The 24,473-nt window shown below is 41.9% G+C and overlaps 1 protein-coding gene across 1 annotated transcript in view; it reads right to left on the reverse strand.

Moving 5' to 3' along the window:
- Positions 1–1,070: 1,070 nt before the first annotated feature.
- Positions 1,071–24,473, reverse strand: part of CHCHD3 (coiled-coil-helix-coiled-coil-helix domain containing 3) — a 278,061-nt gene continuing 254,658 nt past the window's right edge. Inside the window, exons 7-8 of the mRNA XM_082399255.1 lie at positions 14,787–14,922; positions 1,071–1,798 (exon numbers count right to left, since the gene is read on the reverse strand). Coding sequence (XP_082255381.1) covers positions 1,775–1,798; positions 14,787–14,922 — 160 coding nt within the window. The 3' untranslated portion in view covers positions 1,071–1,774. The remainder of the gene's footprint in view (positions 1,799–14,786; positions 14,923–24,473) is intronic.

Raw genomic sequence — 24,473 nt, forward strand, 5'->3', positions numbered from 1 at the left:
ATTATTCGAGACGTGTCCCCAAGGTCATTCAGAATCAACATCAGGTTTACAGGTGTGCCCACAAGTGTCCACGAATATGCCATTCAAATGGAGCCGACTCAGGAATCAGATGCATGAGAAGCCACAGTGACATGTAAGGGGGCTGGCTGAAATTTTCCTGACACAAGTTACATTCATCCCAACTTTCTCTAAGTAAAAGACATGTGGATGTTCTTTCCATGCCCCCAGCTCCAAATACCAGTTTATTATAGTCACATATCCAACGACAATGGACCTGACCAAATGTATGTGGAAAGCATCTTGACTCTTCACCATAAGGCTACAAAGCAGGTTCTTGCATTTCCCCTCAATTTACAGTTGAGGAATCTGAGGCTTAGTATGGTGGGGTGACTTAATTAGGTCCCCCAGCTGGTAGGTAGCAGAGTTACAATTTGAACACAGATGCATCTTATTCCAGAGCCTGTAATCTTAATTATTTTGCTAAATTATCTCCTTCTGTAACAAAATAAAAATGAAATAAAATTTCTACATGACAAAAGATATTTCGATGACATCACAGATCACTGGCATTCTTTTTTTCATCTATTTCCCAGAAAGATCTTTCCACTTGGTGTGAATGCTCATTTCCAACTTCCAGTGTTGACGCACCAATCCTCTGGTAGAAAAGTGAGAGTTATAATCAGGAAGTTTTTCTTCTCTTTCCAATTTCATCAAGTCTCAGGGTCAATTTTTTTTTTCCTTTTAACATTTTCCTAGTATTGCAGGGTCAGAAGTTCCTAACCAAGGTTACCTAATCTAGTGCTTGCCCCAGGCAGGATGACTTTGGCCATCCCAAAGAAAGGAAGGTTCAGGCAATTTGTAAAGATCTTACTGAATCTTATGTACCTGAGAGGCAAATTATAAGCATCTCTTGCCTGTCTGAGGATCTGCAAAGTGTGTTGGAGCTTTTTAGAGTAAAGGCACCACACAAATACAAATTAATAACAATATAAATCAACTCAATTCCCATAAGTATAACCATCTAACCTGGCAAAAAAAACCCAAAAAACACACGAGGCCCCAGACTACAATGACAGTCTTCGTCAGAAAATATATTTATTATTGATAGTGAGTGAAGTAAAGATGTCAGTATTCATGATAGACGAGAGGTTGCAGAAGCCAAGGTTGCCTTCATGTTGATAAAAAATGCCTTATTTCACTCATAATCAGAAACATCATTCCAGTAAAAGAGGTAAATTTTCTCTTTTTGTCTTCTTACATGATCACCATAATAAGTTAAAATAAAGTAGCTCTTATATAGTCAAGGGAGAAAAGAAAAAGAAATCCAACATGCCACAGCCTAGCCAATTCCGCCCAGCACTGCTGGCCCGAGATGGAGGGGTTTGGCCTTCTCTTCTCCCCACTCCAGTGACCTCAGCCCTCGATCCAAACCCCCAGCTTTGTGGAAGGGCAGGTTCACCCAATGATGGAGCTTGGTTAGAAGAGGAAGTTGAATAGAAAGTACAGAAGGTGGAGAGGACTGCCTTTCTTTTTAATCATCATAAATGGATTTATTAACACTGTAGCACGCCCTTGATGGCTGATCCCTGATCTAGGCCTTGGCTTTTCAAACTGTTGCTGATCAAACTGTGATATGCTTCTGTTGAATCTGCTCTCTGATGTTTCTCTTTAATGGTCTTCTCTTTAAATGAGTTGCTTTCTTACTAGGAAAAAAAAAAATGTTCCACCTCTGGAATTAACGCTGCAGGAATTCTGCTTGTTCTAAAAGTTGATTTTATCCTCCCTTCTCAAGCATGCTCTGAAAGAGAAATAGAAAACATGAGATTTACCACCAGAAGAAGGGGACCAAAAATGGGCAGTAGCTATTTAGTATTGTTTGTGTTGCTTTTCAAAGACCTACCTCAAAAACACATATAGCAAGGCATATGCTCCCTTGTCTTGAAATATGACTACCTTTAATGAACATCATTGCTTAATCATGTATCATCTCCAAATGACCCCTCCCCCACCATATCAAACTAAGCCCTAAGGGTGAACATGCTCTGGACTGTGAGGGGGTGGGGGCATAGTGCGGAGTGTGCGTGCCGCCTCACTACCCTGGACATTTGGGGATGTGTGGGAGCATTTCTAGTGGCTGCAGAGACTGGGGGAAAGCTACTGCTAAGGGGGCAGGGGTGGAGTGGGGTGGAGAGGGAACCTCTCAATTGAAGACAAGATTCTCCCCCTGAAACCTCTGCTCACGCTAGGCAGAATGCAGATGTTCCTGAACTCATAATGCTGGGTGGAGCTACACAGATCTAAGTATGTATTCCCAAATTACAAAAATGGCCCCTACATTCTATTTAGTTATTTGTGTGGGTGTGGGTGAGGAACAGTAGACAGGAAGAATTTTTTTTTCCAGTTTTATTGAGAATTAATTACATATATCACTGTATAAGGTTTAAGGTGTACAGCATGATGGTTTGATTTAAATATATTCTGAAATGATTGTCACAATAGGTTTAGTTAACATCCATCATCTCATTTAGATACAAAAAAAAGAAAAGACAATAATTATCACTGTATAGAGAGCTCTTAGGATCCACTCTCTTAACAACTTTGCTATATCATAATGCAGTGCTAACTACAGTCGCCATGTTGTACATTACGTCCCTAGTACTTCTTTATCTTACAACTGGAAGTTTGTACCTTTGACCACCTTCCTCCAATTCCTTCCTCCTACACCTCTCCCACCACCCCCTGCCACCTCTTGTACCACAAATCTTATGTCTTTGTCTATAAGCTTGATGTTTTTTGTATACAGATTTGACATATAAGTGAGATCATACAGTATTTGTCTTTCTCTGTCAGATTTACTTTAGTTAGCATAATGCCTTCAATGTCCACCCATGTTGTAGCAAATGGTAGGATTTCCTTGGGTTTTTTTTAATGACTGAATAATATTCCACTGTCTATATATACACCACAGCTTTTTTTATCCATTCATCTATTGAAAAGCACAGGTTGTTTCCATGTTTTGGCTATTGTAAATAATGCTGCTATGAACATGGGAGTGCAGATGTATTCTCAAGTTAGTGTTTTTGTTTCCTTTGGATATATTCCCAGAAGTGGAATTGCTGGATCATATGGTAGTTTTATATTTAATTTTTTTAGGATTCTCCATACTGTTTTCCATAGTTGCTACACCAATTTACAATCCCACCAACAGTGCACAAGGGTTGCCTTTTCTCCACATCTATGCCAGCATTTGTTGTCTCTTTGATGACGGCCATTCAGCCATGAGGTGATATCTCATTGTGGTTTTAATTTGCATTTCCCTAACGGCTAGTGATGTTAAGCATTTTTTCTTACACCTGTTGGCCATTCACACATCTCTGAAGAAAAAATGTCTATTCAGATCCTTTGCCCATTTTTTAATTGGATTTTTTTTGTTTTTGCTATTGAGTTGTATGAGTTCTTTATACATTTTGGATATTAACCCCTTATCAGAAACATGGTTTGTAAATATTTTTTTCCCATTCTGTAGGTTGTTTTTTCACTTTCTTTTGCTGTACACAAGCTTTTCAGTTTGATGTAGTCCCACTTGTTTATTTTTGATTTTGTTGCTTGTACTTTACATATGATTTCCAAAAAATAATCACCAACACCCATGTCACAGAGCTTTGATCCTATGTTTCCTTCTAAGAGCTTCATGGTTTCTTACATTTAAGTCTTTAATCAATTTTGAATTATTTTTTGTGTGTGGTACATGACAGGGGTCTAGTTTTATTCTTTGACACGTGAATATCCAATTTGCCCAGTACCATTTATTGAAGAGACTTTCTCCATTGAGTATTCTTATCTCCCTTGTCAAATATTAGTTGACTGTACATCCTTGGGTTTATTTCTGGGCTCTCGATTCTGTTCCACTGGTCTATGTGTCTGTTTTAATGCCAGTACCGTACTGTTTTAATTACTATAGCTCTACAGTATAGTTTGAGATCAGAAAGTGTGATGCCTCCTGCTTTGTTGTTCTTTCTCAGGATTTCTTTGGCTATTCAGGGTCTTTTGTGGTTCCAAATAAATTTTAGGAGTGTTTTGTTCTATTTCCATATAAAAAAATACCATTGGCATCTTGATAGGAATTGCACTGAATCTATAGATGGCATTTGGTAGTATTGCCATTTTAACAGTATCAATTCTTCTAATCCATGAACATGGAATACCTTTCCATTTATTTGTATCTTCTTTGATCCCTTTCATCAATGTCTCATAGCTTTCAGAGTAGAGATCTTTGATCTCCTTGGTTAAATACATTCTTAAGCATTTTATTGTTTTTGATGTTACTATAAATGGGATCAATTTCTTTTTCAGAACATTCATTGTTAGTGTATAGAAACACTACTCATTTTTGTATGTTAATTTTGTATTTTGCAACTTCACTGAATTTGCTGATCAATTCTAACAGTTTTTTTTGGTTGAGTTTCTAGGATTTTCTATATATAAAATCCTAGACAGAAAAAATTCTTAACTATCAGATTAAAACTCTAACTAGCCAGGGCAGGAGATAAACTGTCTCCATTCTTAGGAAACTTTAAGAAGGAAAAAGTGATCCTTTCCCCTTTAGTTTTGAAATTACTCAGGAAGAAGAGCTACGTCAGGCCCAAGACTGCCTCTTGTTTGTTCATGCCTTCTTCCTTCCATCCCTCACCCTTCTAGCCACTTATTCACCCAACTTCTTAACTGAGCTCCTACTAGGTACTCATTGTACTGAGTTAGGTGATATGGGGAAACCAATACACATGTTCATGGAAAATTAAGGCATAATACAGAGTAATAACTTGCTATTTCTAAAAATACATTTGCTAAATATATGTTAAAATTTTATTTTACTGAATAAGTACTACACGCACACAGTATAAAATTCAAGAAGAACAAAAGAATATATAGAACAAAGTAATTTTTTGTCTTTCTCCTATTTCCCAATTTTTTGTGTACTCTTCCAGAGAAGGTATTAGTTCAAAAGCAGAGTGGTGCTGCCTATTTCAGAAGAGGATAGCTCTCTGCAGCTGGAGTGATCAGGGAAGGATCCTCAGATGATCTTTCACTGTGGATAGAATATACACAGAAGGTAGGGAGGGATGAGGGGGACAAGCACTGGTAAAGATTCAGAGGAGGGAAAAAGCCCGGTATGTATGGGATGAAGAATGGAGGAGAGAGACAGGCCTAGCTACAGGAAAGGGTAGGCACTCAGGACGTTCCAAGGAAAAGAGTATAAAAAGGGTCCACTGTGAATGTCAGGCTGAGATACTTCCTTGCTGGCCACTGAAAAAACCTAGGAATCCAATGAATGTCTTTAACAGGAAAATGTCATTTAGGAAGGTTACCCAGACTTCCTTAGCACAATGGATCCAATGGAGGAGAGTCTGGAGGTGGGAAGACCGGGGAGGAGACAGATTAGAAACGAAGCTATGGTGGGAGCAAGAAATAGAGTCATAGAAAGACAAGGGAAGGAAAAAAAGCAGTGATGAGACCTTAGGTATGGTGGCGCCTCAGTGACAGGGAGAAAGGTGGTGTGACCAAGAGAAACACGGAAGTCAGTGGGAGGAGTCATCTTGGGAATGAGGAAGACAAATTTGGGGTTTGGGAGTCTGGGAAGATGATGAGACATCCCCAAAGGAAATGTCTAGAGGGAAGTTGCAGGCTTGGGAAACAGGTCAAAGGTCTTTAGAGCTAAAGATTTAAGGTCAGAGATGAAGAAAACAGATTGAAATAAAGGGGCAGAAAAGGAAAAGGAGAAGGAGAAGGACAGATAAGCATATTGGGTCACAGAAACACAGGATGAATAGCTTATCCTAAAGGTCATCCTAAGGTATTCATGATTTTACAGGCTTCTAAGAAGCCTACGTCCATAGGGCACAAAAGAAGAATAGATATAAAAGCAGACAAAGGAGTTTGTAAAGGACGCATATAGAAATGGTCAGAAAAGACAATGATGCAGTCAAGGAGGAAGGATTGAATAAATTAGAAAAGCTAGATGCATCTAGAGAAAACCGGAAAGACAAAGCAGATTAAGTGGAAGACTCCACTCAGCAGAGGGTCGTCTTGTAGAACACCAGAATGTGTGGCTCCTCTCAAACTCATCTGTATTTGTTGGAAAACTTAAAAATCGAGCACTTACCATGTAAGTGTCAGAGCAGGCAATGTCACAGTATCATTTATCCTCACACCTTTGTGACTTGACCTGTGAAAGTCCAACTATGCAGACGGAAAGCTCTATAAACTCCAGATATATAGACAACCTCGCCACAACATTATTTATTAATACAAAACAGAAGTCAGTATAAAGCAGCTCTCTATACTGGGGCCACGTAAGGGCACTTAATTACTAAAGAAAATGATCACTTTGTGAGTGATGCCACTTTGTGGGTTACATACTCGCTACTTACTTCAACATACCAATGGGAACTATAAGCTGTTACCTGCCTGGTCAAAACCACATGGCTGTGCCTCATTCTACAATTTAGGTCTCATGGCTATAGTTACAGCCGTGTGACAACATACCTCTTTTCAAATGTTGCAGAATAACCCGCAGTGACCACACATAATTAAAAGCAGCAGTTAAAGTGTTCACAAGGGTCTAGGAAATCTTTTTACTTTTCTCCTCCCTGCCATCCCAACCAAATATGGAGGGGTAATTTTCAGCCAGGCCATGTTAATGCTAAGAATGTAAGACTCTCATAAGAGAGACGAGCTGGACCCTGGCTGCTGTGAAGATCATGGGCCAGTCTAACATGAAGACACTAGAAGAAAATTTTTGAACAAATATAAAACACAGAGAAGTAACCACATTCACAAAATACCTTGGTATGAGTATTAAAAATCACATCCTCAAAGAGAGCACGGCAGTTCACCTGATTCCTGGGTGACTCCCTGAAGACACAGGGGCCAAGGCTGTGTCTTCCAGGGCTGGTCTATACACATGTTGTCAAACTGCACTCAGCTGCTACCAATGGGGGCCAGAGGCGGTACAAAACCACCTCATTTCTGTCGGAGACATTAACAAACGTCAAGTTGAAAAAATTTTTAGATGAATTAATTGGTAAAACATTCTGTGCTTTTACTATATCACAACGATGCAATAAACCCTGCCCAAATCCAGGCCCAAGGAACTTCAGCTGGAAGGGTCCTGAGGCCTGGCAGGGTCTGTATCTGTCAGTTTCCACCTATAGGTTCTCCTACCGTCTCTGTACCGGTTCTGTAAGTCGCCGCTGTTGGGCTGAATTTCCACACTGCATACATTTAACACTGCATAAATTAACATAGGAAATTCCCCAAAGAATGAGGGAGAAGATTTACAAGTTATAAAAAATCGCTTCCTTCATTTGAGGAACTGCTAACACTTAATCTTAACGTGGAGAAAGAAATTCCTTGCGTTTGCTCCTCGTTCACGTATTGGGGCCTGCAGAAACACCTTTTATAAACGGCTGGGTAAATTACTAAAAGGACAGAACGGTTCAGGCACCCACACAGCTCTTTTCCCAAGTCTCTCTCTGATTCCAGCCACAGAGGAAGGAAGGACCTGCGGCCCGCCGTGTCAGACAGGAGCAGGTCCCCTGGGGACCACAGGCTGCGTGTCATTTCCATTGATTAAGACGAGCTTAACTGTTTTCCTCTAATATTTTTGTTACACAGTAATCTCATCAACTGTTTTTTAAATTACAGCTTTCTTGGAGGGGCGACTATCGTAGCAGTGTGTCAGCTACTAGCTCTCACAATATATTTAAGAGGAATTACGGCAACCCGGGATTGCTCGCAACCATCATGACAGAATAAAAATAGTGTTCTTGGTCTTTTTTAAAAAGGATATCATTCAGAGTGTTTGCCTCTGTCTGACGTTACCCAGCATCTCACCAAGATTTCAAAGACCTAGTAAAGTCTGGTATGTAAGAAGGAACACTTACAGGGGAAAGGTTTACGGGGGGGGGGGGGGGGGAACTAAAATGGAAATACGTCCTTGACATACCTGAGTTTTCACTAAGGAGGGACAGGGTAAGTGGGGAGTGGAAGAGAATGGAGCCTCCCAGGAGGAACAGGGAGTGAGAGAGACAGAAGGAGAAGATTGTAAGTGAGAAAGAAGGGAAAGTAATCAATAAATTCAATTTATGAGAAGCACAGAGCATGCTTTGCCTGTGCGCCAAGTACTACTCCTGGCCACCTGAAAATCTGATTAGCTAACTTATTTTGTTTTCAGTATCTGTCTCCTCCCCCCAGCAAGTGCTGTTCTTTATTCTTTCTGCTTTGAAGGAAACGCAGCTTAACTTTTTTATGCCTGGGTCTACTTTCATCTCTTCTTATAACAAATGCTCTGTGTGATATTCAAATTAAGTTACAAGTAATTAACTGTTGTTTATACAACTTGCTGTAATAACAGACAAAACACTAACATACTGCACTTCTAACTCTTGAAGCATAAGTACTAGAAAAGAAGTGCCTATTAAGAAAAATGAAAGTCTATTACCATGGTTATACTTCTTCTATTAAACCCAGATTTTAAAAAAAAAGAAAATGTCATAAAGCAACTATTACCCTCAGAAAGCGGTTTAGAAAAGGATTCCTATGATGGAAGAGGCTGGGGTAAGAAATCTAAACTTTGGAATTTAGTTTGCTTTGACGTGACTCTGAATTTGAAGGGCAGCCCCACGGAAGGATGGGAAAGCTCTTCTGGACCGCTCACGCGTCCTCCTGAGGACGAGCAGCCCAGCTAGGCTATTAATAAATGTCATTAGGTGGTGATGATAAAGAAGCCTTCAGACACAATAAAAGCACACTCCCATAAGCCTTCCCAGAAAGTGAACCTACTTGATTTATCTTCATGCTCCCTGAAGGTGGGCATCTGTGTACATCGGAAGCAATCTGCTTAAGGAGGCGGGCCTCTGATGTGGGTCCAGGGGAGGGGAGCAGGGTGACTGCGAGTAGCAGAGCCAAGGGAGGGTCCAGTCACAACTGTGAGCTGGCCAGGGGACTGTTTCCTCGGCTGGTGCCTCTCTCCTCCCAGGAAAACCGGGTGTGGTCCCTCATCTAAGAGCACCTACAGTTTCAATGGGGACAAGAGGCCGGGAGAAGAGAACTTCCTTTTCAGAGGCTCCTGCCCTCTGTCCAAGACATCTTCTGATTTGTTCCCGAGGTTGGGAAAGGAACTAGTGAGTCTGACCAGACCTCTGCAGGTGGCTCAGAGCCGGTAGGCAGGGACCAGCAGCTCCACATCTCCCGAAAGCGGGGAGCCTTGGCAGGACCTCTGAGAGGTTGAAGACCTCTCATGAAGTTCAGGCCAATGGGCTCCAGAGCTGTGGTTCTCAGACTCCGTGGACAGAGGTACCTGGGGAATTTGTTGGAAGTTCAGATGTTCAGGTCCCACCTCAGACCTGAATCCGATTCTTGGGGATGGACCAGGCATGTGCATTTTAAATAAACTCCCCAGGTGATTGGGATCACCCATGTTTGCGATCTGATGTTATAGGGAACAGCGTACTGCATTTGGCATCAGACTATTCTGGTCTGGACTCTGCCCCATCTACAGATCACTGAAACTCTCTGGCTGTTAATTTTTCCAAGTGAAAAGATGTGATTAGGTTACAAGATTTCTATGTCCCTCTAGCTCTAACAGCTTATGAGTCTATGAAACCATTTACATGTAATTTATAGCTCATCTGAAAACAATGATAAAGTACAGCTTGCTCTGGCACTAGGTTTTTCTTTCAAGAATTCTGATTTCTAAAGTGACAGCTACTGCTATGTTTCCAGGTGCTCTTCATACTCAAAGAACAGGGATGTACTTGAGCCCTGGTCTAACATAAATCCAAGTACAAGGGGAGAGAAAATACACTGTCCTCAAGAACGCTGACACGTTCTGCCAGGGCAAATTCCTCTACAGGGACTGATCTTGAGGTCTTCTATTTTGGAGGAAACCACAGACTGGAGGTGTCGTTTACATTTTTGAAATGAAGAGTTAGGTACACTAACCTTGGAATGGAATAACTTCATATTAGGATCTGGCCTCATTTATCAAGGTCTTGACCCCATGCTCCCCGTTACAGTCGAGTAACTTTTTGTTCTCCTCACAGAGATGAGCAGGAAGCACCCAGGCCTAAGTGGAGGTGACTCACTTATAAGATGCCCTCATTTCGGTCCTTCCTTTAGCTGAGCTGCTTGCCCCACTGCCCACCTGCTGATTTAAACCTCGGCTACGGTTTATCAGAGCCCGCCTGGCCTCCACCATCTGACTACAGCCTCCACGCTCACCTCTGTCCCTTGGGCGTCTCCTGGGTCTGGCCCTTACTTTTAGTCCTGGTCTTTCCTTGGCTCTTCTGATCCGACTTCCTGCTCCATCTCCACAATCCCTTACCACCCAAGGCCCGTGGCCCACGGGGTGGAAGCCAGCACAGTACAGGGTAGCCTAGGGCTGGCTGAGGGATGCAGCCTGCTTTCTCTAATGCAGTTTATCAGCCGGCGGGCTCCATTCTGCCAGGCAGCACTGAGACAGCCATTTTTCACTCCACTGACTTCGGAGAAACTGAGAGACTGTTTTCACCCCCTCCCAGTTCATTCTGCCACCCTGGCTTCCTCAGGGCTGTCAGGAGTACGAGCTTCAAGGAAACACCAGGCAACATGCAGACCAATCAGAAGTGCAGCTGTTCTTCTGGAGGGGAAGCTTAAGGCTGACAGCAAACTCTAAGAAGCAGAGGCACAAATGCTGGAGGCCACCAGAGCAGAGATGCTGCTCGGGCCAAACAGCCCACGTCTCTTAGCTTGAATGTGCTCAGCAACCTGGGTGCTCGTGCGGCCTGCGGCCTGCTCTCAGACACGGAAGTACAATCAGCCCTAAATGACAGCTGCGAGGCCCTCGTGGATCACCTAGTTCAAACCCTTAATTTACCGAAAAAGAAAATGAAGCCCAGGTCACCATGACTAGATTAGAACATTCCAGCATTCCCCACAAACTCTCTCCTCTGGCGAGCACAGAACGTTCAAGAGTCCAGCCAGTTTCCGAACCTTTCTGTCAATAGCAGCAGGGCTGGGGAAAGAGCTGGAATGCTTAGAATTGTTACCCCTAAGCAGCTGGATCCTGCAAGTAAATTGAGGGGCAGTGGGGTGTCCCAGGGAGCAGAGGCAGTGCAGATCTGGGAGCAAGCCCTTTCTACACACCCCCCTTTTATAAGCCTTGGGCACATTTTGGTCCACTAGTGGGCCACTACTATTGGCTTCCCATTGCTCTCTCCCTTCCAGTCTCCTGTAATGTACGTGAAGCAAGACTGAATGGAAATCAGGTTTTGATGGTAAGAACAGGTAATTCAAACTTGGAGAGTTTATAGAAAGCTATGAGGCTAAGCAGATATGAGAAATAAAAGACACAGAAGTTTATCAATCGACGTCCTCCTACATTTTTAAATGCTGTATCTCATATAGCTAGCCAGTAGCTTTTAAGTCTGAGAAGTAATAATTACAGCAACTGAATTATCTCTTTACCATTATGAAGAACACACAATTTAATACACTGGAAGTTAACAGTCTAAATGTCTCATGTTGACCCGTGAGGACTGTTTAAGACTAGCTGAAGAAAGATTGATGTGAATAAGTGGATGAATAAGAGACGAAAAGTAAGGCTAAGGAATATCCGGAAATTTTCCTATCAGTAAAATCTATTAGTCTAGAGAACAATGCCCCAAGGGAACCAGTGAAAGCCCAATCTTATGAGTCACTTAAAAGTGGAGTGGATTTGGCTACTGGAATTATTCCAAGGGGAAAACTCTTGCACTATGGCGGAAATGGACAACATGACCTAATGGGTTGTTGTGTTTAGTATCTCAGCATGTCCAGCTTGTTCTTTAGATTTAACAAGGAAACTCAAGAAGGGGTGTGGACCAGTCAGGAACTGTAACAACAAATGCTCAGGACCACGTATCCTGCCCAAGTCTCTTTTAACAACAGGGGCAGAGCCAGAGTCACAAAGTTAGACTAGCTTCACACACACACACACACACACACACACACACGGAAAACGTGGTGTTAGTGGAAAAGTGACTACTCATGAAATACTGATATAACCCCCGCTGGCCATCTTGGCATGGTCCTAAAATGGGGCAGCGCTAAACTGCACCTTTGCTCATGGCCTTTATAATCCCACCCTCCTTTTTGTTACTTTCAGTCTCAATGCTACTTCATTTGATCTTCAGGTTTTTTCCCCTTCACTTCATGATTATCGTTCATATCTTCCCTCACTGCCTTATTTCTGTATTAGTGGATACTGGATGTCCCTTCACACACACAACTGAAAAGCCACACACCATGTATTTTTAAATTTCTTGTTTTTATGGCAAGGTCTATCTTGGTCTAGTTATTTAATTTACCATCATGACTTCCTTGGGTTTCAATTCTCTCAACTGTAAAATGGTGAAAATAAAACCATCTCTATTTACATCTCAGGTTGTCATAAAAAACAAGTAAGAGAATGGATGTGAAATGACCTTGAAATCTAAATCTACAGACATACAAGGTGTTACTGTTTCTTGGTTACTTCCCATTTCAATGCCGTCTATCTTAGGTTTAAAATAAGGTCTTGTGGACATATCTTTTTGATATCAGCTGGTGTTATATACTCTAATACTTGAATATAACAGTTGTAAAAACAATAGGCACCTGAAACATACTCACTGAAAATATTAAATTATGCTGATGGGTGGGGGGGTGGGGGGGTGGGGGGGTGGGGAGGGGAGGATGGGAGGTCCCCTTTGGAATCATTAGTAATAATTTGACGCTTTTGGCCGATTTGTTTAAGTTGGTTTCAGCACAGAATAATGCAACTGAGGAAAGAAGGAAAAAAATTGACTTATTGAATACTTTATAGAAATGGAATCCTTACAACACTGTAAATTACATTACCTCACTCCACAGATGAGAAAAATCAAGGCCCAAGGTTACAGAGCCAATAAAAGAGCTTGGATACAAACTCAGATCTGCCCAATTCAAACTCTCTGTTGCACCATGTAGCATATTTGATTCTGTCACAAGTTAAATAACTCTTGTTTTACTCTGTAAATGTACGCTACTGATCTCATGGGGCTGTGTGTAGACAGTTCAACACAACCCGGACAATCAGGATGGAGTCAGTACTCCAGACACCCTTGCAGGTGCTACTTCAGTAATGGTACAGATCACTGTGGACACAGGCACCTATGTTACAAGACACCAGTGTCAAAACACGCACTTTGTCTTCGCCATTATGTGCACTACCACCCCCGCCTTAATACAGAACTAACATCAGCTAGAAAAACCCATGAGTCCAACTTACAGGTTCCACCTGCTTCAGTTAGTATTAAAATTGAAGGTTGGAGATTGCTAAGAACATATCAGAAGCTGTTTTTAACAAATAAAATGTACGAACTTAACATCAGCAACACTACTTCTACCAAAGATCTTAAAAGAAAGGAATCCCTGGCACACTACTAAGAGTTAGGCAAGTGCCGTATAAACAAGAAAAAGAAAGAAGCCTCTTGTGACGACTTAGAGGGGTGGGATAGGTAGAGTGGGAGGGAGACACAAGGGGGAGTGGATATATGTATACGTACAGTTGATTCACTTTGTTATACAGCAGAAACTAACACACCATTTTAAAGCAATTATACTCCAATAAAGATGTTAAAAAAATAGAAAAAATAAAAAATAAATGCTAAGGAGGGAAAAAAAAGAAAAAGAAAAAAGCCTCGAGCCACAAGGCTTTTAAAGACAACACAGGCTTTTAATAAATCTTGGTTCTATTTTTTCTACTAGTGTTGTTGTTATTTTCCAGCTATCCAGACAATACTGCCCTCCCATCAGATATTCACAGAGTGTTAGAAATTTATACTAACTGGGATTATTATAACTATAGCAAATTAGACTGTAGGAAGGCACGCTGTGTAACTCAAACACTAGATTTAGTTGGGTTAGAAGGTCAAGTCTAGGCAATTTGTCAGCAGAAAGAACCAAGGTTTCCAACAATTTCCATCTCTCAGAACAACCTATACCCAACAAAATCAGTTAAATAATAGGCAATTACGTGACCTGCCAGAATTGATAATTTACTTCAGCATTTATCATTAGCTTTCTAAAGTACACAAATTAGAGAAAATACATGTCCCGCGATCATCGTATTATTCTGATATGAATATATGAAGGGTCATGAGAAGAGTATGGCTATGGTACACAGAAGCGATGGAAATCGCTTCCTAAATCCATGTCTGGCCTGTCTTTCCCTGCCCAATTGACTGGACTCTACCAACTGGCAGAAGATTGAATGGTGCTTGCATGGTGGGTTTTTATTTTAGTTTTGTGTTTGCCTTTTGTTTTTTTAAACCAGACTCTCTGCATGACTACTTGCTGTTTATGGACTTGAAGCTGTTGGCCCCTTAACGTGTATCCTTCCTCTTTGCTGGCTTTGAGTATTGGCCCAGAAATACGGGGCAATGACCTTGAGGACACAATTATAAAGTAGAGACAAAAGTTCAGAGCAACTAGAAAAGGTATTATTTATGTAAAACCTTTTTTTTCCCTGCAAGTGGAACACAAGGAGACTATGGACTCTTTCTTCAGCCACCTGGATGAAAGGCAATTAAAACTTAACCAACTCGTGACAGCAATTCTTGATGACGACTAGTTTGGTTTAAAAAGCTCATTCACACACATTAGCCTACTGAGTCCTTCCCAGTGCCCATGATGTTGGGCTTTTTATTCCTCTGCTGCCCTAGTTAGCTCTTGGTTTGTACACCCACCTGTTTGGCCTGATTGACACACCGCTTGTACTGATTGGCCAGAGTGGAGCAGCTGAGGGTCTGCTGGGTGTTCTGGCGGTAACACTGGAGAATTTGGGCCTGCAGATCAGCACAGATGGGATGACACTCATACCGCCTGGAAACAAAAACAGGGACCACTGAGACAAATGGTCTTCAACTGGAATAAAGAACAAGGCTAAAAAAATACATAAAACACTAACTAAGATATAAATTTTACAAACGCTCCCCCCCCCAAAAAAAGTTTAAGAACAATAATTTTCTTTGACCTTTAAAGAAAGATATCACTCAAGATAAGTGATTTCTTGTTATACACCAGAAACTAACACAACATTGTAAAGCAGTTATACTCCAATAAAGATGTTAAAAAAAAAAAGATAAGTGATTTCTATGAAATTAGTTCTATTAATTGACACCACTGTGAGCCTCTCTGGACAGGGCAGTATTCCCACCCTACCTCAAATGTAACCATGTGAATGGGGCCAATTACTCTTCAGCCCAGCCAGTTGACTCAGGAACCTGGGACCCCCAGTGTTCTCTTCCATTCCCACCTCCAGTTGGTCACAAAGCTTGATATCCTGCAGTCCAGTCCTTTCTCCATACTCACAGTCATTACATTATTTCCTAATCATTTATATCCTGGATCCAAGCAATGACCTTCACGGGTCTCTCTGTCTCTTAACGTTCACCCTCCACTCCTACCTCCCAGAAGGTTCTTTCTAGTAGTAAGTCTAGACAGTATCTGCTTTCCAAATAAAATCCATGGTCAACAGGCAGGTCCTTTTGGATCAGGTTCCTGCCTACTCTTTTGCCTCAACCAGACCACGTTCAGGGTTTGGTTCTTAGATGTCCCTTCACGTCTTGGCTCCGCTGCTCTTGATTTTGGAAATGCTCTGCACCGAAGCCTCATCCAGTTCTATGTATCTGGAAAATACCTACCCATCTTTCAATACTTGAGCTAAGTATTGAAGTGCAACCTCCTCTATATGGCTTTCACTAGAGCTCTCTCCAACCACAGTAGAGTCTATCATTCCCTTTATGGTGACCCCCTAACCTGTATTAACTTCTTTCACCATGTACTACACTACAGTCTACTGCAATTTACTAGCATGCAAATCCCAAGTAAAGACTGCATCTTATTTTCTTTGTTATCTCAGCTATCGACATGGATCCCTCTTATAGAAGTCATGCAATAAATTGTTGAGAATACAAATGGGTGGAGAGAAAATTTAATTCCTTGAGCTAAAATTTTACTAGTTATACTTACAAATCTCAAGATTTTAGTTAGAGCGCTTTCAGTGAATATGCACTACTAAACATAAATGCTTCCAAAAAGCTGATAATATACACTTGTAAAATGATAATAATAAAATAAACCAAATGGATTATACAAACAAAAATGAAATATTCTTGTTAAAATGGCAGAGGAACTTGGAATATAAGGACTAAATACACAGAAAAATATATATATTACTATCACTTTAATCTAGGGATTTTTTTTTCAAATTAGTTTTGTTTAATACAAAAGGTTCCAGCCTCTTATCAGTTCTTCTCTTGGAATTTAAATTTGTTATTTCCATAGTAATCAAGAAATAGCATTATTTTAAATTGATGAGTTCTGAAAAAACCCTAGAGAACACAGGAGAAATATTTCTCATCAATAAGGAAACCCCTGGCTGACGATTTGTCTCCTCATTACTTTTATCCAACACACTAAGCTGGTATCCATATTTTGCTAGAATAGAAAACTGAAATGCAAGCCACGTTACTGGCCCCTAAGGGAATTTACTTCCTACTACCCTCTAAAAAAGTAGACACAGAGATAACATTGCTTGTACTCCTTCATTCATTACCTTACTGATTTGCCAAACACCTAAGAACAGAATTTAAATCCCAATCCCAGGAGCTTCAACTCGCTTTAAGGTTTTGAAGTTCAGATGTCTGTGAATGTCTCCGGACACAGATTTCCCTGATCCCCTACCATGAACATCAGTACCTAAAAAGAGTCAGCTGTGTTTGGAAGGGTAGAAGCACGGCTACGACTAACTGATTATAGCAAGACACACTCCTGGACAAATACTAAATAACATAGGATCAAGCAACAGGTTAGCTGAACCTTGCAAATGTACGACTAATGCCTCTAACAGTTCATGAGAAAGCAGGGTTACGTGCTATCCTAGTGTTGAGGACCATCGTCCCTCCAATATACCTTAGGTTTAAAGCAGGGGGAAAGAAGATGGGAGAGAAGGCTAGAAGCATCCCGACCAGATATGCAGTCCCTCCCCATTAACACACAGCAAAAGACCATAACGAATGAGCTCCCACATAGTGCTCATCACAAGGAAGATGCTGTGGGTTTTTTCCTTCTAAAAAGACTCTTCACAATGGGATTCATTCATCTAATACTATGGACTCCTTAGACAGAGGTAATGTAAGTTATATGTAAGCGTTTACCCTGGCTTGAGCTATTTAGTCATGCAAGTTAAAGTCCATGAGTTATTCATAATTTGAAAGGTGTCAAAATATACTTTTATCACCACAAATCAATACTACTCACTTCCAGGGCCCTTTATTTCCTGTATGGTAGTCTGTTCTGTGTGAGTGGGAGTGAGAGTGCGTGTGTGCACGCAAACGCAGACATTTTCAGAAATCCTTTTTGTACACATTTCAACCTGTATTGATGATTAGATGGTAGAACGGGGGAAAGAGGGGTGGAAATCAACATAATTGTCTTCCAGTTCCTGGACTAGACTCTGGTACATTTTGCTTGGATTAATCTGTAAGGGCAAAGCTCTGTCCCTGTATTGATCTGCAAAGCTGTTATGCTGCCCTAATGCACTGTTTTCACTTTGGGAAAATGCTAAATGAGATTACTGTCTAACATTAGGAGGCCATAAAACCCAAGCATGGCACCTTCCATTCAGGAAAAGGGTTTCAAAGCCATTTCCAATATGCATTATGGTAAACCCTCCATATAGTCATTGAGTCAACAATTGATTTTTATTGACTGCTTTCATTCCTGCTGATGGGAAAAGCCACCATTAGGTAAAAATAACAAAAGGCAGAATTTCAAGATACCCAAGAAGGAAAATTAAATCTTAGCAGCAAGAGACATTTAAACAATTTACTTTCTTCGTATGAAAAGATTTAAAAAAAGAAATGGTGAATGACAAATGCTAAGAGAAAGATGAAATATTTGGGGAACCCAAAACCGTAATAAAGAAGTGAGAGATAGAATAGTTGTCTAAAAACATACTTACCAAAAAGGAACGGGTGGAATAAAGTTGATACACGGAAATATATATTGCTCAAAAATAAGAAAAAATCCAGTTTAGTGGACTTTAAATTATTGGGGACTTTTGATGGATCCCACCACCTGTCTCCTCCCCTTGCTTTTCCTTTCTGTACTCTATACGTGGCTGCCTGTCTCTTCCCTCCTCCCACCAGCACTAGAAGCTGGCCCTCTGCCCTTCCCGCCCTACCCCACCACATCCCACAGTGGCACTTCGGGGCAAGGAGGTCGCTGACGGTATTCAATGGCAGAACTGGAGACCAAAGATCTGGATAGAGAACAACACCCAAAGAAGCACTCCTGGTAGGTATTCTGTAGCCAGTAAAATAATTTTTTTGCCAATGTTTAATGCTAATATTCACTTAAAAGGCAGCTAATAAAATACATCCAAGTATTCTTCTCATAACACTGACAGATCAATATAGAAACTTCGGGGAAAAAAATAACAGAAAAGAATAAAGATACATATTTAGGCTGTTTCTAATTTTTAAGTGCTTAAAACACCATGGTGATGGACAAAAATTATCACTACTGTTTCTGATGATTTCCTTCGTAGAGTTTCCTATAAGTTGAATTAATTGGTCAAAGAGAAATGAAGATGTTTTAGTAAAAATGACGTTGAGATAAATAAGCAGTATTCAGAACTCTCTTCTTAAGATTCTAGTATTGGGCTTCCCTGGTGGCACAGTGGTTGAGAATCTGCCTGCCAATGCAGGGGACACGGGTTCGAGCCCTGGTCTGGGAAGATCCCACATGCCACGGAGCAACTAGGTCCGTGAGCCACAACTACTGAGCCTGCGCGTCTGGAGCCTGTGCTAAGCCCGTGAGCCACAATTACTGAGCCTGCGCATCTGGAGCCTGTGCTCCACAACAAGAGAGGCCGCGACAGTGAGAGGCCCGCGCACCATGACGAAGAGTGGCCCCCGCTCGCCACAACTAGAGAAAGCCCTCGCATAGAAACGAAGACCCAACACAGCCAAAAATAAATAAATAAATTAAAAAAAAAAAAAAAAGAATCCACCTGCCAATGCTGGGGACACGGGTTTGAGCCCTGGTCTGGGAAGATCCCACATGCCATGGAGCAACTGAGCCTGTGCACCACAACTACTGAGCCTGTGCTCTAGAGCCCACGAGCCACAACTACAGAGCCCGTGCTCCGCAAAAGAGAAGCGACCGCAATGAGAAGCCCACGCACCACAACGAAGAGTAGCCCCCGCTTGCCACAGCTAGAGAAAGCCCACGCGCAGCAACGAAGACCCAACGCAGCCAAAAAGAAAAAAAAAAAAGACTCTAGTATAATACATTTCCACTTGGTTATCTGTTTTAGAGCTATCTGCTGGTTTTGCTGCTGCCTCTCCTACTTTCATGTCTTAGAAACTTCTTTGATGCGGGTCTGAGCTTTATATTTCGAGAAAACTACTTACCCATCATTTTAGTTCTAATATAAAGGAAAAGGATAATGAGGTAATTCCAGAGAAGGGAGGAAAGTGTGGCGAGAGCCCTCCTCCTACCACTCGGAAGGCTCAAGAAGCCACGTGACAATCAGCGAGCAGCCACGATTCCTAAAGCTCTCGGACACAATAAATCATTCGCTGAGTGCAGGGTGGATACGAGAATGGTTGGCGCCACAAGGGGAATTCTAATTTTTTCGGGGGGTTGGGGGAGAGATTCTGATTTTTTAACAGGTTGCGACAATGCATCTTTCATGGGAACTGATGACTTTAGAAAACAGAATCAGTATCACAACTCAGTCCTCTGAATCCACAGGAGGCGGGTGATATGCAAGGAGGGAGGGGAAAGCATTATCCAGTCTTCCCCCAGGTTTTAGGATACTGAGTAAAAGTCCTAAAATCAGGACAAGCCCAAAGATAGGACCTCTGGTCACCCATCCAAGATGATATGAACAATACAGTGCTCTACACACACAGGTACACTGTTCTTAAACCAACAGGCCTCACATACCCTAAGTATATGAGCACAAACACACCAGAACATAAGGTGAATGAAAAACTTTCCAATTTTGCAATATATTTTTCTTCCTTATTCAGTAATATTGGGTACCTGGAAATGATGGGGGCATTAGGCAAAACCTAGGAAGAGAGTGGGAGCTTAGTAACGCATGACCACATGAAACTGGTGGGGGCTGGCTGACTCTGCCTTCTGCTCAGTGGACAACACACCTCAACACTACAGGAGTCCCCAGTGTCTGGTTTCCTTTCCCGAGGAGGCAGCTCTTGCCCCGCTCTTCTCAGAAAACCCTCATGGCATCTTGCCAATGTCACCATACCCTGTGTGGGATTCTGCTACGTGGGCTCACCCCACCAAGGGTCTAAACTTAGAAAAATGGGGCCATCTTCTGCTGCATCTCCAAAGAACAAGGGCCCCAACTGTTTTGTTCTGTAAATACACTTTCTTAAAATCTCGTGACCTAGAGAGGTTGGCTAATTTTCATCTTCCACTATATCATGGTACTCTTGCCATATCTGGGCTATGTGCAGCAAGGTTTATATCTCTAAAAAGAGAGATAAAATAACTGTTACTGGGACTTCCCTGGCGGTCCAGTGGTTAAGACTCCACACTTCCACTGCAAGGGGTACTGGTTTGATCCCTGGTTGGGGAACTAAGATCCCACATGCCACATGGCCAAAAAATAAAAAAATAAAATTATTACTTACATAAAGAATATCTGGGATAAGCAGCAATAACTATATAGAGTTTGGGGACACAGAACATAATTGATGTCAACATTAACTCAACCTGGAAGAACTCGAAATCAACTTCCCATCACACTTACTTTAGGACAAAACCAAATACTCAAGAGATGTTATTTTCTCAAGCTCACACTAAGTCCTCTCATTAGGTAAAATTCTACACCTAACATACTGCACTTTATTCTGGGTGACCCTTAATTTAGAGAAGTATAAGCCATCCTTCCCTCTCCCTTTCTTCTTTAACAATGCCTGGTGTGCTGTTATGGCTTAATAAATGTCAAGTAATAACGCTGTAATAAAAATGGGCACTAGTAAGTTAACAATGCAGCTCTTTGCTTTAAAGGTGCCTGAGAGCAGCAGTTTATACAAAGTACCTGGAGCATAAACGTCACCTCCTGCCATGCACATAGTAGGAACAAACTTAAATCGCACCTCACAGAAGTGGCCCTTGGTTATAAGAACTGAAATACTGGGAGTGTTTTCTCTGTCCCATCAAAAGACCTACAAGCCGCGAATGAAGACACGTCCAGGGCCAAACGTTAAATTTGAATCTCCAAAGGCTGTATCAGTGTGTGACTGAGACCAAGTCATCTTAACACACACCAAATTATTATTACTTGAAATATCTCGATAAGACTTCAAGGCCAGGAAAAGCATCATCATCATCATCACCATCATTATTATTATTAAAGAAAAGCATGACAAACCTTTGACTTTGTAAAAGTCACTTTAATTAGACAATTTAGAAAATGTTAATCTTGAGCATACACAATGCATCACCCTTGGATTTCTTTTACTTTAAGTATATGTATCTATATAATACATTGAACTCATGCCAACACAAATTAAAAGTTACATTATTTTACCTATGAGGCTTTGGGAGTTATTTCCATTTCCCCTATCCTGCTACTTTAGAATGTTCACTAAAATTGGTCTAAGGATAGAAAATATGAGAGCTGGTTCGTTCATTCTTTTATCTACTCAGCTACTCCAACAACAAATATTATTAAGTCACAGACATTTATCAAGCATTCATTACACGCCATCACTATGGTAGGTGCTGAATAAGATGTGATCCTTGCCTTCTGCTGGCTCCCACTCTAGTAGGGAGAGACAGAGGTGTACACAAAGTCTTATAATGAGAATATTGAGCTATAAACAAAGTGCTAAACAGAGCTCTGGTTTTGAATGGAACAGGAACTGAACATACAGTGTTCCAGACAAGAGGACATCCATCACCAGTGAACAGGAAGGGAAGACTGGCCTTAGGATTCGCTTGAAGTAACTTTCAAGCCAGCAGGAAGATCTGTCCATTGTATCTAAACTATAGAGACAGACTCCGAGATGGAGAGGAGAGACCTCCTCAGACCTTGGGTACATGAATACACCCGCAACCTGGTTACTCCAAGCCTTGTAGATGCCTCTGCTTTCTCTCAGAGCAAAGGTTAGTGCTTGTGTTCATGACATCTGCCAACACAAGCTTGGTTTGGCGGGGTGGGAGTAGTTGTGTACGGTAAGAGCTTATAAACTCTCTGAGTCAAGTAGGGAATCCCTAGAAAATAATCAGAGGCCAGATGCCCAGTTTCAGACCTGTCAACAATAAACGAATGTTTAGACAGGTTTCTGGTTGCTCTGTCTTGGTAGGAGGGCTATGGTGCCAACTTACAGTTGGTGCCAAAATTACTCTTCAGCCTTCATCATTTTCCCTGCTTAGGGACTGCCTTCACTAAGTAACCACGCTACTGCTTTCCTACTTCATATGGCCAAGAAGGAGAAAACTGGGTAATTTGGTCTTAGATCAATGCCCAGTTTTGGAGGCAGGAGGGAGACGGTAGGAACTGGAATAAGATGGGGAAGGTAGAAAGATACTGGGAAGCTGAAGAACCTACCAGAATTCGAGGGGACTCCTGGAGAAGAAAGGGAAGCGTTGTGGGCCAGATTAGTCCAGATGCAGAGAGCGCAGAGGGACTGGCTGAGCAGCTAAACAACCCGTGAGGAGGGACGAGGGACAGGGGAGACTGCAGGCTCCAGGCTACGGGGCTGCAGCAAACTGTGGCATTTGTTTCCAAATTCTGGAAGGGCCATTACCCCCTTCGCCACCCATTCTTCCTGCTCAGAGTCCTCAGGCTCAGAAGAGGAAGCGCTGGATGCAGCCCACATGGCTGTCTCCCATACAGCCAAGGGGAGGGCACCAGTCCTGGCAACCTAGCAGGGTTGTACTGAGAGAGGACACTTGTAGTGAACCTAAGACACTCTGACCAAATTTTAACACAACGCCAGACACAACCTCCCAGAGACAATCCTTCCATATTTGGAGCAATATTTATTTCATAGGCCTTATTATATCATTTTCATCAATACAATCTGACTATCGCGGTAGCACAGAATCATAGCAACTTCCAGTTGAGTAGTATAGTACCAGCAGCCTGTGCAGAAATATGGTCAAGCACACACTTTCATGTTAAGTCCCTATTTTTAGGCACTTGTAATTTTTCAAAAATAATTACCCTCTGGGATGAACTGTCTATGCTCCCTCTCAGCTGAGGAGTGACTTAGGGGTGAGATGTTTGGTGAAATTCCATCTGAGTCACCCAAGCATAAACATACATTCCAGTACCCTTACCTCTTCCCTGCAGTGATCAAATTTGAGAGAGTGCTTTTAATACTAAGAGAAGAACAGCTTAATTTAAAACATTTCAAAACTGCCATATATCTCAATGAGAACTGTGACACATTCTAAAAAACTGGGTTAAGATCAAATTTTAAGTCTGTAGTGAGAGAGTGTGTTATATAGTACGTTAGGTGATACTCTTTTTACCACTACATTTTGAAAGCAAGATCCAAATACTAGATACACCCAGGAAGGAATGTGCCTGTCTCTCTTAACTGAAAGAATTGCAAATGTATTTACTGCAGTGACAAGTAAAGGAAAGAAATTATCCACACTGATCTGCCCTTAAGTGTCAGAGTGCTAATAATGAGGAATGGAAAGAGGGCTAGAGCTGGGCCTCTTGTCTGTTTCCCATCCCTTTGATGAGCTGAAAGGAAGGAGGCTTAGGCTCTACCCCTGCCAAGAGGGAATCCCAAATGGGTGCACTACGCCATGCCCTAGTGACTAGGCCGTGCCAGCAAACCTCCAGGAACTGTCAGGCAGAAAAATGCCACCTGGACATCACAGGGGTGTGCATACTGTGGAGGAGGAGGTAAAGGTGTGTACAAACACAAGAAGGGAGAAAAACTCATACCTGTAAAAGAAACACCCTCGTAAAGGTCACAGGTTAAGACAAGGCGGTGTGATGGGTGTAAGGGAAAGAGTACAGCAGTAAGCGCCACAACTGTTCTGAGGAGGGAGCTGGGGGAGGTCTAGGGAGAGTCCATGGAGGAGAAGAGATGGGTTTTGAAAGCCTTATCCTGAATGCAGGGTAAGACTGTAAGAGGCAGAGAGGACACATAAGAGGGTCTACATGAGCCAAGGCCCAGGCTCAGTCAAGCTGGGCGCGTCCAGGGGCCTCAGGTTGTAGGGAGGCTGGCAGAGGTGAGAGGCAGCACTGAAAAGGGAGGCACTGGGATCTGGACGGTCTTCCGATAAGACAGAGGATGCTTAGATTCTGTTCTGCAGGGGGAGACAAACCACCAACCCCTCCAAATGAGACAGTAAAGCCATCA

Source organism: Balaenoptera borealis, assembly GCF_965194805.1.
Source record: "Balaenoptera borealis genome assembly, chromosome: 7".
Classification (NCBI taxonomy): Eukaryota; Metazoa; Chordata; class Mammalia; order Artiodactyla; family Balaenopteridae; genus Balaenoptera; species Balaenoptera borealis.